Source organism: Orycteropus afer, unplaced genomic scaffold, assembly GCF_000298275.1.
Source record: "Orycteropus afer afer isolate SDZICR_OR568_19922 unplaced genomic scaffold, OryAfe1.0 scaffold00002, whole genome shotgun sequence".
Lineage (NCBI taxonomy): Eukaryota > Metazoa > Chordata > Mammalia > Tubulidentata > Orycteropodidae > Orycteropus > Orycteropus afer.
Window position 1 is genome coordinate 2,503,626 of NW_006921589.1, and position 15,443 is coordinate 2,519,068.

Below are 15,443 nucleotides of genomic sequence, written 5' to 3' on the forward strand. Positions count from 1 at the left end.
CTGCGATGATGGGCTCGAGTATAGCAGGGATTGTGGGGCTGGCGCAGGATCGGGCAGTGTTTCGTTCTGCTGTGCATGGGGTCGCTATGAGTCGGAAACGACTCGACAGCACTTAACAACAACAACAACAATGATGTTCACAGAGAGTAGGCAAAAAACAAAACCAACAACAAACCTGAAAGACATCTTTGATTCTTTCTTTCACTCTTAAGTCAAAGCATTCATGCAAGAGTAGGTGATAAATGCACTGACTGAACATTAAAATATCGTAACTACTGGTGTTCCATTATCTAGCTAATTTTATGAACCATGGTCCTAAATTCTCAATATCTGCACTTAGCAAATGGACTCCATTGAGGAAACAGGACTGTATCAAACACAACATGGATATCATATCCACTTATATCCATAGAAAAGATGCACACATACACACATATACATTCACCAAAAATGTTGTAAAAAAAAGATTAAAGACTTTAAAAATACATATCAGGAAATCTTCATCAATTTCTCCTGCCTAAGTGCTCTGGGAAACTCAAGCTCAGTCTGGAAGACTGCAATTCTGGGACTCAACTGCTTGTAGCTCATAAGTGTTGCAACAGAAAACTCATTTCATTTGAACAAAGCTGGAACACTCAGTACCAGACAAGAATACAATAGCCAAATAGTTCTGTATGGAGGGCACACACTGAAGGTTCCACCCACCTTCAGGGGCTCACATGATTCTTATTATTGACGTATCTTGTTCAAAATCTAGGAAGAAAATAAACTTTATTATAGGGTAAGAGGGAGCTCTGGTGCCGTAATGCCTAAGGTATTTGATTGCTAATCAGAAGGCTGGCGGTTCAAACCCACCAGCCACTCCTCGGAAGGAAGGTTGGGAAATCTATTTCCATAGGGATACTGCCTCGGAAACCCAAGGAGGGGTCGCTGTGAGTCGGATCTGACTCGAGGGCAGTGGGTTTATAGGGTAGGAACTCTACCTGAAGACCATTAAGTTAGGGATTTTCATCAAATTTTGGCTTTGAAAGTATGTGTGTGTGTGTGTGTGTGTGTGTGTTCTGTTGTGCTTTTATCAAACAGTTGTTCAGTCTGAGCTTTTATTTAGAGGAAATGGAATTATTTTCCCATCCTTATGTACCTTCATGTGTGCAACATAAAAGTAAGTAACTTTTGTTAACACAGGCAAGGACCCTTCAGCAGCATAGATGGTGGTTTTGATACAGCAGGGGTACCATTTCCAAAGTCTCATCAGTCTAACCAACTTTGCCCAGCTCCTTCTTGACACACAGCCTCTGCACACTCACAGAATTCCTCATGCACGCAAAACTTGGAAAACTTTTATTTCTACTCACCGTTTTATTGCTTCTTCTTGTCTTCGGCGTTTCTCATTTTTCTCCTTCAAGTAGGCCAGGTTTGTTTCATTTCTCAAGCGATCATTTTCTCGAGCAATGTCTGATGCATTCTGAATAACCAAGCCGTCATAGGCCTTCATCCCCATATCTTCAATGTACTGAAGAAATGCATTCAAAGGGTCCTCCTCAGGATTAGAACTCATCATCTTGGAGGAGATCATATAAAAAGGAACACTTTCTGCAGGATGAGAACATATAATACCTTCATTGAGGGTGGGGATAAAAGCAAGGTGGTGTTTATTACTCCTAATACCTCACCAGCCCAAATCTTCAACACTTATGTTGGAATCTATTCAGAGACAATGCCTTATTGGAAATGACAGAGTAGTTTAAGTGAACATTAAATGAATATTGCCCAAGTAGCAAATATTCTCTCAAAATAGCAACATTAGCAAGACAAAAGCCAAAGCTCTTGCACTGGAAGGTAACATAGTGTGTAATTATTGTGCTCGAGGATAAAGATTTGGTTTAAGTAATTAGAGTCATGATTCTGCACATCAAAAATTTGTCCTTATACCAGTAAGAAATATCAGATCTAAGCTTCATTTACTAATGGCCATAAATATTTTTTATGTTCATTTTCAAATAAAATGATATAATTAATTGGAAAGGTTGCTTATTGTGTGTTTTCAAATTTTAAATTAAATTTATATTATTCATACACAATAAAGCAGTAATCAAGAATATACACATTTCTAATATAACTTCTCTAGAAAAAGATCCCTTATGAGCCTCCATTATTTTCCAAAATGGTACCCTAGAATGGCTAAGTCAAGTGTCAGAGATCATCAGGACCACATCAATCCCAACCAGTCTATTATTTCAGGTAGTGGCAGCTGTTAAATCATTGTTAAATAAGATCTTTAAAATCAGACTCATAGGAAGGATTCCTGAGCAAACAAAATCAAATCAAGACAAAACAAAAAAGATGATTTTCAACCAATACACATCATCACATTCTTACTGGTAAAATGATAGCTCCCATACATGCTATTGTGAAGTTTAACAGAGGTGACGACTATAAAGAATTTAGCGTTGAGTTTGGTAACTGCAAAATACAATCAACGTTAGCTCATATTATCATAATAAAAGTGTGGGAGGAAACTTGGCAGAAATAGTAACAATAAATGGGTATATGCGAATGGATGACTGGATGTATAACCAAGTGGGCTATGAAAATTAGCATGTCTTGAAGTGTTGTGGTTGTTGTTTAAGGTCAGTTTCAACTCATAGCAACCCTATGTACAACACAATGAAACAATGTCAGGTTCTGCACCATCCTCACAATCATTGTTGTGTTTGAACCCACTGCCAATCCATCTCACTGAGGGGCTTCCTCTTTTTCACGGACCCTCTACTTTTCCAAGGATGATGTCCTTCTCCATGCACTGATCCCTCCTAATCACATGTCTCAAGTAAGTGAGATTAAGTCTCCCAGTCTTTCCTTCTAAGGAGCCTATTAGCTGTTCTACCACGATAGATTTGTTTGTTCTCTGGCAGTCCACGGTGTATTTGAGGTGACTGAAAATATCACAGCTTGGGTTAGCCACCCTTTAGTCTTCAAAGTGCTATCTTTGCTCTTTTTAGAAAGACATCTTGTGAAACAGATTTGCCCAGGGCAGATGTCCCTTTTCCTTGGCTGCTGCCTCCATGGGTGTTGACCACAGATCCAAGGAAAATGAAACCTTTGGCAACTTCAAACTTGGCTCCATTTATCATGATGTTGCTGACTGCTCCAGTTGTAATGACTTTTGTTTTCTTTATGTTGAGGTGTATCCATACTTAATGGCTGTAGTCTTTGATCTTTATCAATAAGTGTTTCAAGATCTCTTTCAGTAAGCAAGGTGGTGTTATCTGCATATTGCAGGTGGTCAATGAGCCTTCCTCCAATCCTGGTGCTATGTTCTTCTTCATGAAGTGCAGATTTTTGGATTATTTACTCAACATGCAGATTGAAGAAGTATGGTAAAGGACACAACCCAGCCTTGAAGTACAAGTCTCAAAATCAATCAAGCCAGAGTATATATGAATACGCTTTAATTAAATTTTAAAAAGTAGAAACAAAGTGTAAACAACTGGGTACAAGATAAGTAAGTTTGATAAGGCTTACTGTCCTCAGTTGAATATTCACTGTGATACAGGATATTAGCATATTTGAGTCTGATACAAAAATAAAAATCAAAGTCAATTAGCAGGGAGAAAAGGTTGGGCACTTAAAAGTTCTAAGTTATCCTTTCATCTTTAACTTTTTCCAAAGGCACAGAAAAGTATTTTAAAACTATCAGTTAGACTGTATTTAAAAAGTCCCAGACTTTCATTTTTTTGTGATCACAAATTATTTCTAGTCTGATATTTTTACAAGTATAATCATGTTCTATAACCTGAATCGTAGCTATGGAAACTTCACTTCTTATCAGAATTTATTAGCATTTCAGCTGCCAGTCAACCCATACATTATTTGGAGCCCACTCTGTATTTAAGAATTTATTCCTCCGTCTGTAAGGAATTGTTGAAACTAGAGGGTAAAAGAGTTGTTTGTTGACTCATAATTTTTTGTTAAGTTCTATTACATTTTGTTTGCTTGTAAGCCCTAATGCATCGGCAAATGAAATGGCTTTTTAATTCCAACTATCTAATATAATGAACTGTATTTCAGTATCAGCCCATCAGATTAGATGCTTAAGTGGTAGGCATACTTAGGAACAGGAATTTAATGCTATAAATGATTCTAACTTTAAGGGGGCAAAATACAAGAGCATTATTCCCAGGGAACTAAAGCATTAGAGTGATCAAGAATTCATCCCTTCCAAGGATTTCAGCCCTGTGTGTGCTCAGGTAAAAAAAGACCTGCATAACTTAATGGCAATTAATTCCACCACAGTCAAACAAGCCAAGTCAGTACTGCATGGGTTCTGGAGGTAATGCCTCAGGATGGAAGACCTCACTCTCACTCTGCCCTCGAGCAAGAATTTGGATGATGCCAGTTATGTAAGCCATTATTCAAAGATCCCCCGTCCTAAATTTTTCTCCAATCTAAGTGACTCCAGCAATTTTCTAAACAGTTTAACATTCCAAATACAAGGTTAATTGTTTACCTGTCAAATTTAATTATCTTCCTAAGTAGTCTTTCAAATTGGTTAGAGTTTAAATTATCTTTGTTTTGAGAAAATATCAAAATAATAATATCATAAAGTGTTTATACTACGGTACTTTCTATTATAAAGTATTAAAGCATTAAGGTGAGAATTTCTGAGATGAAAATCAACCATGAAATCTAGTAAAGCTTCAGAGTAATGAAAAGTGGATGAGTGCTTTGCATGTGCTCCTGTCATCTTCCAGAGAAGGATTTAAATCTATGGCCATTCATTTATTCAAGAGTTTGTTGAGCACCTATTATGAACCAGGTACTGATGAAGGCAAACTAGTGAAAGGATATGCTGCTGCTCCAGATTTTCACAGTGCACTATGAGACTCCAATAAACAACTGCAATACAGTGTAAAGAGGGCACTAATGCAGGCAGCAGTGGGGCCATTCATTAGTTTGTAATGGTTTATTGTCACTTTTGTTGAGGGTGAATAAGGAAGACTTTTCAGCAATTATACAAAGATTTCAAAAACGAACTTAAACAAAAAAACAACCCTTGCCATTAAGTTGATTTGACTCATGGTGACCCCATGTGTGCAAAGCGGAACTGTAGTCCACAGGGTCTTCAAGGCTGTGGACTATCAGAAGCAGATCCTCAGGCCTTTCTTCTTAGATGGCTCTTAATTGCCATAAAATATTGCTGGTCTTCTGTTACCTGAGCACACACAGGGCTGAAATCCTTGGTAAGGGTGAATTCTTGATAATGTTAATGCATTAGTTCCCTGAGAATAATGCTCTTGTAATTTGCCCCCTGAAAGTTGGAATGAATAGCTATAAATGAATAACATTAATTTCCTATTCCTAAGCATGCCACCAGCCACTCCTTGGAAGGAAGGTTGGGCAATCTACTTCCGTAGTGATCCGCCTCAGAAACCCAAGGAAGGGTCGCTATGAGTCAGGTCCGCCTGGACAGCACATAACAACAACAAAGATGTCCACCACTTAAGCATCTAATCTGATGGACTAATACTGAAATACAGTTCATAATATTAGATAGTTGGAATTAAAAAACAAACAAACAAAAGCACCAAATCCATTGCCATCAAGTTGATTTCAACTCATGGTAACCCTATAAGACAGAGTAGAACTTCTCTATAGGTTTGTGAAGGCTGTAATCTTGTATGGAAGCAAACTGTCACATATTTTTCTCATAAAGCACTGATGGGTTTGAACCACTGACCTTTCAATTAGCATCTGAATGCTTAACCACTGTGCCACCAGGACTCCTGGTTAGTTGTTGAGCATTTAACCATTTGTGCCACCTAGGGACTCCTAAAAATGGACTTAGACCAGATCAGCATTTAAGCATGACACTTGTCTGTCTACTCATCTACAAGTTCCAGGTAGTTTGTAATGTAGGGGAGGTAGTGAGCCAGTCCTTAAAGGCACAGCTGAGACAAGCAGTATGGCCTAAAAAACCCAAGCAGGTGCCCCCAGGCCTATGACTTTGGGCAAATTAATTAATCTCTTTAAGCTTCAGTTTTTACATTTTTGAAATGGGGATCAGAATAGTACTTACCTCCATAAGTTGAATAACAAATTGAAGAGGAATGGCATGCCTTTCATCATCACAAAGGATGTTTCAAGATATATCCTGAGGTACAATGTTGTCAGTGATAGAATAATATCCATACGCCTACAAGAAAGCCAGTTAATACTACTATTATTCAAATTTACGCACCAGCCACCAAAGACAAAGATGAGGAAATTGAAGATTTTTATCAACTTATGCAGTCTGAAATTGACCAAACATGCAATCAAGATGTGTTAATTATCACTGGTGATTGGAAAGCAAAAGTTGGAAACAAAGAAGAATCACCAGTAGTTGGAAAATTTGGCCTTGGAGATGGAAGTGACGCTGCAGATCCATGACAGAATTTTGTAAGACCAGTGACTTATTCATTGCAAATACCTTTTCTCTACAACACAAATGGTGGCTATCCATGTGGACTTCACCAGACAGAGTACACAGGAATCAGATCAACTACATCTATGGCAAGAGGCGATGAAGAAGCTCAATATCTTCAGCCAAAATAAGGCCAGGAGCTGACTGTGGAACACATCATCAACTGCTCATTTGCAAGTGTAAGCTGAAGTTGAAGACAATTAAAACAAGTCCATGAGGGCCAAAATATGACCTTGATCATATCCCTCCTGAATTTAGAAAACATTTAAAGAATAGATTTGATTGACTGGACACCAATAACCAAAAACCAGAAGAATTGTGGGATGACATCAAGAACATCATCCATGAAGAAAGCAAAAGTTCATTAAAAAGACAGGAAAGGAAGAAAAGACCAAAATGGATGTCAGAAGAGACTCTGAAACTCGCCCTTGAATAGACAGTAGCTAAAGCACATGGAAAAAATGACAAAATAAAAGAGCTAAACAGATTTCAAAGAGCAGGTCGAGAAGATAAAGTATATTATTATAATGACATGTGCAAAGACATGGAGTTGGAAAGCCAAAGGGAAGAACACGGTCAGCATTTCTCAAGCTGAAAGAAATGAAGAGGAAATTCAAGCCTTGAGTTGCAATACTGAAAGATTCTATGGGCAATATATTGAATGATGCAGGAAACATCAAATGAAGATGGAAAGAATAGACAGCATCACTGTACCAAAAAGAATTGGTTGATGTTCATCCATTTCAGGAGGTGGCATATGATCAAGAACCAATGGTATTGAAGGAAGAAGTCAAAGCTGCACTCAAGGAAGTGGTGGAAAACTAGGTTCCAGGAATTGACAGGATACCCACTGAGATGTTTCAACAAATGGGTGCTGCACTAGGGGCACTAACTCAGTTATGCCAAGAGATTTGGAAGACAACTACCTGGCCAACTGACTGGAAAAGATCCATATTTGTTCCCATTCCAAAGAAAGGTGATCCCACAGAGTGTGGAATCATTATCAAACAATTATCATTAATTATCAATAATTATCAAACAATATCATTAATATCGCACACAAGTAAAATCTTGCTGACGATAATTAAAAAACAGTCACAGCAGCCTATTGATGGAGAACTTCTAGAAATGCAAGCTGGATTCAAAGAGGATGTGGAACAAGGGATTTCACTGCTGATGTCAGATGGATTTTGGCTCAAAGCAAAGAATACCAGAAAGATGTTTACTTGTGTTTTATTGACTATGCAAAAGTATTTGATTGTGTGGATCATAAATTATGGATAACATTGAGAAGAATGGGAATTCCAGAACACTTAATTGTACTCATGAGGAACCTGTACATAGACCAGGAGGCTGTCATTCAAACAGAACAAAGGGACACTGCATGGTTTAAAATTAAGAAGGGAGTGCATCAGGGTTGTATCCTTTAACCATACTTATCCAATCTGTATGCTGAACAAATAATCAGAGAAGCTGTACTATATGAAGAAGAACGTGGCATCAGGATTGGAGGAAAACTCATTAACAACCTAAATTATGTAGACGACACAACTTTGCTTGCTGAAAGTGAGGATGACTTGAAGCACTTACTGATGAAGATTGAAGACTACAGTCTGCAGTATGGATTACACCTCAGTATCAAGAAAACAAAAATCCTCACAATGGAACCAATAAGCAGCATCACAATAAATGAAGAAAAGATTGAAGTTGTCAAAGACTTCACATTACTTGTTTCTATAATCAACACCAATGGAAGCAGCAGTCAAGATATCAGACATCATATGTTGTTGTTGTTGTTAAGTGCCGCCGAGTCGTTTCCAACTCATAGCAACCCCATGCACAGCAGAACGAAACACTGCCCGATCCCACACCAGCCCCACAATCCCTGCTATACTTGAGCCCATCATCGTAGCCACCGTGTCAATCCATCTCCTTGAAGGCCTCCCCCTCTTTCATCGACCCTCCACCCTACCAAGCATGACATCCTTCTTCAGGGAATGGTCCCTTCTTACAACATGACCAAAATAGGTGAGACGAAGTCTGGCCATTCTTGCTTTCAAGGAGCATTCTGGCTGCACTTTCTCCAGGACACATCTGTTAGTTCTTTTAGCAGTCCATGGTACTTTCAGCATTGTTCGCCAGCACCACAACTCAAAAGCATCAACTCTTCTTTGGTCTTCCTTATTCATTGTCCAGCTCTCACATGCATACGAGGTGATTGGAAATATCATGGCTTGTGTCAGGCACACCTTAGTCCTCAAGGAGATATCCTTGCTCCTCAGCACTTGATACAGTTCCTTCGCAGTTGACTTTCCCAATGCTACATGTCGTCTAGTGTCCTGACTGCTGCTTCCGTTGGCATTGATTGTAGAACCAAACAAATTAAGGTCTCAAAAGCTTTCTCTTATCCATATGAGTAAGACTGGGTTTACTCAGATGTTTCAGCTCTTTCCCAGTGCTATTTTGAGAGCCTTTTAGCCTAAACGGACTATTCCTAAAGGTGCGCGGTAATGTACCAAACAGTGTTTCTTTGCTATTCATAAGGTTTTCCCTGGACAATTCTTTGAGAAGTGGATGGCTTCTTCCTTCTTCCTAGTCTGTCTCAGTCTATAAGCTGGGCTGTTACCTGTGCACCAGGTGCACTTCGCTGGGTTTTAAATACCAGAGGCTCAGCCTCAAAACTCACATCTACATGTCACCACAGTAGGACAAACCGACAGACAAGTTTGTCTTGCTGTTGGAGACCTCTCGTATCACCCCCACCTGGGTCCCTGTGGCTGTCTGTTCCTCTGTCTGGCTTCCTGGCTTTTAATCCCCTTTCTCCTGCTCTTCTGGCTTGCTGCTTTGGGCGTCCCTGAGTTGTCTCTCCTCACCTGTATCCCTGAGGCTTACTGTAAGACATCATATAGCATTGAGCAAATCTGCTGCAAAGGGCCTCTTTCAAGTGCTGAAGAGCAAAGATGTTTCCTCGAAGACTAAGGTGCACTTGACACAAGCCATGGTATTTTCAATCCCCTCATATGCATGTGAGAGCTGGACAATGAAAAAGGAGGACTGAAGAAGAGTTGATTATTTTGAGTTGTGGTGTTGGCAAGGAATGCTGAAAGTACCAGGGACCACTAAAAAAACTAACGAATCTGTCCTGGAAGAAGTACAGCCAGAATTCTCCTTGGAAGCGAGAATGGCCAGATTTCATTTCACCTACTTTGGTCATGTTGTAAGAAGGGACCATTTCCTAGAGAAGGATATCATGCTTGGCAAAGTGGAGGGACAACGAAAAAAGGGGAAGGCCCTCAATGAGATGGATTGACACAGTGGCTATAATGATGGGCTCATGTATAGCAAAGATTGTGGGGCTGGCACAGGACTGGGCAGTGTTTCATTCTGCTGTACATGAGGTTGCTAGGAGTTGGAGATGACTCAATGGAACCTAACAACAACAACAACCATAAGTTGTGAAGATTCAGTCAGAAAATATGTATAAATGTAAAAGTGTCTAATAAATGTGAGAACAGTTATTGGTTACAAACATTCCTATAAGGAGCTTTGGTGGCACAGTGTTTAAGTGCTTGGCTGCAAACCAAGTTGGTGGTTCAAATCCACCAGCAATCTGCAGGAGAAAGATGCAGGAATCTGCTTACATAAAGATTACAGCCTTGCAAACTCTGTGGGCAGTTCGACTGTCTTATAACATTGCCATGAGTAGGAATTGTCACAACAGTAGTGGTTTTCTTTTTCTTTTATATATTACTATGAGTACCTGGGTAGTATGAACAGTTAAGAGCTCAATCACTAACCAAAACTTTGGAGGCTCAAGTCTCTCCTCAGGCACCTAAGGAAAAAAGACTTGGCAATTTACTTCTGAAAAAGCAGCCATTGAAAACTCTACACCACACAGTTCTACCTGACATGCGTGGGGTTGAGATGAGTTGGAATCCACTCGACCACAACTGATATTATTACCATTTGATGCTTTGCACCAACCACATTCACAATTCTTATCTGTGACCAGGATCATATTAAGTGATAAAGTAACACCCTGATAACTCTATCTTTACCTTGAATATAGATGAGTAGAACATTTAGTGCAGTTCAACTTTCATCATCATAGATGTGAAAAGGGTGGCTAAGAAAGGGTTCACAGATTTGCGCATTAACCAGATGCATGTGGACTAGGTACTTAGCCTGTTGCCTCATTTTCCACACCTGTTAAGTGACAGCTTTGGGGTACATGGGCCATGAAACCCTTGCCACCTATTACATTCTTATACACCATCCTTCCAAGTCAAAGAGTGTTTCTCCAGCAACTGAACTATGAATGAACTGATTTATGGCCTCAGCAAAGGAGAGCAAGCCTTATGTTAAGTGTCTACCTCATGACAGCTGCTACCCACAGACACACGCACAGAACACACAGACAAGTGTGATCATAAATTTGTTTCTCTTTCATAATTTATATTTATGACAAAAATAGAAGTTGAAAAGGTATGTTCTATACCACGAAACACTTGGCTGCATTTTGCCTGCTGCATACTCAATTAAGTTTATTTTTGCCCCTTGAACAGCAGTCATGTAGACAAGCTTTTTATAAAGCTTAAGCACTAATTCCTAATGTTAGCATCTGAAAACCCCCTTTTGTTCAGAGGGAAATACTCCTCCAGGTAGTATCTCCAGCTCAGTCTGGGGAATAAGAGTCTACCTTGTTGTTTCTGTGTGTCCTTGAGTAGAATCCGACTCATAGCAACCTTGTAGGACAGAGGAGAACCACCCCATAGGGTTTCCAAGGCTGGAAATCTTTATGGAAGCCGACTTCCACATATTTCTATTCAGAGCAGCTGATGGGTGCAAACCACTAGACCTTTGGTTAGCAGCCAAGCTCTTAACCTCTGCGGCACAGTGTTCCTTTAGAATCCTTATCAGACCTCAAATCAGTATCTAGGATATTTGAAGGATCAGAGTGGGTTAGACTGAAGAGTAACTTTTGCTTTTCTATGCAGTGTTTATTTTTACTATTATGTACATGGCCATTTTTGCTCAAAATAATCTAAGCTTTTAGTCCTCCCTAGAGCACTGGTAGACAAGCCCTGGTGGTACAGTGATTAAGCGCTTGGCCACTGAGAGTTTGGCAGTTTGAACCCACCAGCCATTCCACAGCAGACAGATGTGGCAGTCTGCTTTCATAAAGACTTACAGCATTAGAAACCCTAGGGGCCAGTTCCACTCTGTTCTGTAAGGTCTCTAGGAGTTGACATCAATGAGACAGCAATGGGTTGGTCTGGTTTTTAGAGCATTGGTTGAAAACTGGCATCCGTGGTCTTCATCCACCAGAAGATGTGTCTTCTTTGGATTCTATGCTGTTTATTTAAATGATGCAGGTTTTGTTGACTTTGCTTTTTTTTCCTTGGAATTTTTAGCCAACATTTTAACTTTGGCAGCATTCATGCTGAACTTTGGGTCTCTGGATTCTCTTGAAAACGTTAGTAAAGCAGGCAAGAGAAGGCCTCGCTGTCTCCTGTCAGCCATTGGCTGGAGCTGCACCATGCGGGCCTTTCAGTCCAGACCTATGTTCTCCAGCACTGCGCAGTTCTCACAGCTGCCTCAGCCTGACTCACAGCCAGTCTCCCTCGCTTACCTGCATTGCTCACCTCAAACCTGCTGCTGCTGGCCCTGAGTTTTGTTTAATGGGTGTGCTTCCAAACATTAGTGAGTATGCTTATCTGCAAACAGCTCTTTTATTTTGACTATTGTATGTTAGGGACTTGTCTGGGAAGGCACCAGAAATCACTGAGGTCGAAATCTCCTTCAATATATAGGTACCTTGATGTCCTCACTACGCCTCTTCTCCTCAGCTGTATTCTGCATTCATAAGATTTCTTTGGGCTACATTTTTGGCCTGCTATATTTAAAATGATTATAATTCTAATCAAAAGTTACAGATGTTGGCCTAAATGGAACGGAATAGTTAATTGCTCAGTTTTATTTCATTTTATTCTTTTACTTTCCTTACTCATTTCCTGCTGACCACACCCTTCACAAAGGTAATTCTGTCTAACATTGTGATGTTTCCCAGAATTTGAAATTTTACTCTACTCAGCTAAGATGTAGCAATTCAAAGGACTGGGATTCAGACCACATTGAAAACACTCAGGATTTAGCTGTTGATCGAATCAACCATTTTCTTGTTTTCTTTTGTTTGCAAACATCAATCTCTCACAAATGCTGAACTTAGAGTTTCAGGTACCGTTGCATTCCACTTGTTTCCACTGAAATGAAAAAAATCCAGTACATACACTTGTAGACCATAAAATATACATAAGTAGGTGCAAATGGAATCCATGAAAACATAAAATATTCACTTCCTTTCTTCTACCTTTCTACAACTACTGCTTCTGTCCAAGGAACTGAAGAAGATGACATACTACATAACATTTAGTGTTAAAAGACAAGAAAACAAATAAAGGAAGCATTTTTAAATTAAGTGTATGCAAATAAATTTACTACAATCCTACATTTCTATGGGTTATTCCTTAATAAATTAAGGTGTCAGTTTTGTGTACTTTCAAATTTACCAGAAAACATTTAATTTGGCACCAAGAATTGTCAAGACTGGGTTCATCCATGGTAGAGAATGCATTTGATTAATTACAGGCTGTTGAAGAATAGACAAACTAAAAGGATCAGAAACTTTTGAGGCATATCAGCTTCCTTTTCAGATGTGTTTAAGAATTTCTTTTTGTTTTTCTTAAAATTCTTCCTTTAGTGTAATATCATGCATTATGGTGTCAACCACTCTAGGTCCATCAGAATTGGCTTAAGGGTGCACTGACCTACCAGGGAAAAGCCTTCTGATAGACCATTTACTACCATTCACCAAATGCAGACTCCTACCTATACCAATGTCATCTAAGGAAATTAGTCCACTGTGCCTCTCATGGGCACTGTTTGTTTTTTCCTTCTTAGAGGGTTTACCTAGAAGTTCTGAAATGAAACTGTTCTCTACCTGAAGGTTTGATTTTCTAAGCTCTAAAGTTGTGAAGAACCACATACACTGAGAAGAAAAGGAAAAGGTAGAAAAATCACAAGATTACTCCTCAATTCTTTTATAAGGCCACAGTTAACTCTATGAGATGTTATTGCTAGAATAAGATCAAGTTTATGTTGTACTATCCTTGCAATGCTATTTGTGTCAAGCAGAACAACACAACACACACAAGGAAATAAATTCCCTCATGGAAAGACAGTCTACATGCACTGTACAGTTATGTATTTCAATTTCTTTGTGCATGGACAAATTTATAAGTTCCTCACCCTTTATTTATTTCTTAGGTTCACAAACTCAGCTGTCACAGTGTTGTGAGGAAGTTATTAGAATTTGAGTTATTAAAATTATTAATCTTTTTACAAATATTGCATCTTTTCAGAGATAGAGAATATTATTTTGTCCAGCAGTACTGATCCAACTAAATAACTTTCACAAGTCATTGTGACTTTTTTTTTGGTCTATCAGGAAAAAAACCTCTTTCGTATTTTGTGCATGAATGCGGACTTCTTTGAAAACATGTGGGATATGAAAATATAAGTATTTAAATAATCAGTCTTCATATACATATGTAAAATACATATGCAAATGAATACCTAAAATTTGCTGACTTTGTGTAGGACCAAAGCAATGGAATATATCCCTTGGTTTTAAAGCATAACCCATGTAAACCATGTGAAAATTGTTTTTCTGATAAAATCTTCTGATCTTTCAAAAATGAGTCCTGTAATTGCACTTTGATTATGCTTGAAACTCTACTCCCACTGCCACGAATGGTCACACTCATTTTCTCATTCTCAGTGTCATCAAAATGCAGCTGTTCTGCTCAAAATGGGAATGGTGAAGTTAAACCAAGAAAGCTGGGAATTGACTACAAAGACAATGATTGCTTTTCTTTTCTAAGAAAGCAGATTAGTTTGCAAAAAGTTTTTCATCACTATCTTCCTGTCTGAAATGGGAAAGATAGGCACAGACCATGTTAATGTAGTAGCATCGTAAGTCAGATATATCCTCTCACTCCCAGGTTGTCATGGTGCTAACTGTCCATGCTCTGGAGAGACTGCCTATTTTCACTAATAGTAGGGCTCATGCAAATGCCAATGGTTGAGATACTTTTCTGAGCCTTGGGCCAAATGGTTCCAGACGCTTACAAGGCAGTATTTGCAAAGTAGATACAGTCAGTTTAGTCAACTGCTGACGAGCTGCAATAGAAACCATCTAATTGGACTGGCAGTCTATGATTTATTTATTTTTTATAATAGTCAACCTTCTTGTCTGTAGGATTTTTATATTTCTTCTCCCTCTGAGGTTTACAGATGCCTCTAGTCCATGGGCTCTTCCCCAGTTAAAGCTGTAATATTTTTCTTAGGTCTGTCTCCACTCATTTTCTAAAGTCAATGTCCTTCACAGAGTCCCCTTCTTTGCTGAGTGGGCAAGCATATGTTGCACTTTCCTTAGAAAAACAAGATAATCTTGGCATTTATAGCTCACATTTTCTCACAATGTTTGTAATTATAAAAAATAATTGGTATTATAAAAAAATAAATTGGAGCATTATCTGATAGGCAAAGAATTAAGAGGAGGGTTAATTTATACTATTGCTCTATAGTCATTACTCTACACTACTTGGTTTAAATGGTTGCATGTTAAAGTGACTCAAACTATATTGTTCAATCTCTTCAATATGTTTCCTTTGTATCTGAGTTATACTTAGAGGGAAAATCCAGTTATGTGGTGCCCAAATTACTAATATTGTCTAATGAGAATGAGTAATCTTATTCCATGTGACAGTTCTTCTAGATATGGAATAGCTAGATTTCTTGTATTTAAAATATTGCTGGTAGTTGGGAAAATTAAAATGAAGACAGCCTTAGGAAAGAAGTAAGTGTCCCAAGTAAAATAAGTCCATGCAAAGTTCTTTAGAAAATATTCATTGTG

At 38.8% G+C, this 15,443-nt stretch overlaps 1 protein-coding gene across 1 annotated transcript in view; it reads right to left on the reverse strand.

The window, feature by feature from the left end:
• Positions 1-1,576, reverse strand: part of NYAP2 (neuronal tyrosine-phosphorylated phosphoinositide-3-kinase adaptor 2) — a 367,433-nt gene extending 365,857 nt beyond the window's left edge. The window contains exon 1 of the mRNA XM_007955564.2: positions 1,356-1,576. Coding sequence (XP_007953755.2) covers positions 1,356-1,576 — 221 coding nt within the window. The remainder of the gene's footprint in view (positions 1-1,355) is intronic.
• Between the last annotated feature and the right edge of the window lie 13,867 nt (positions 1,577-15,443).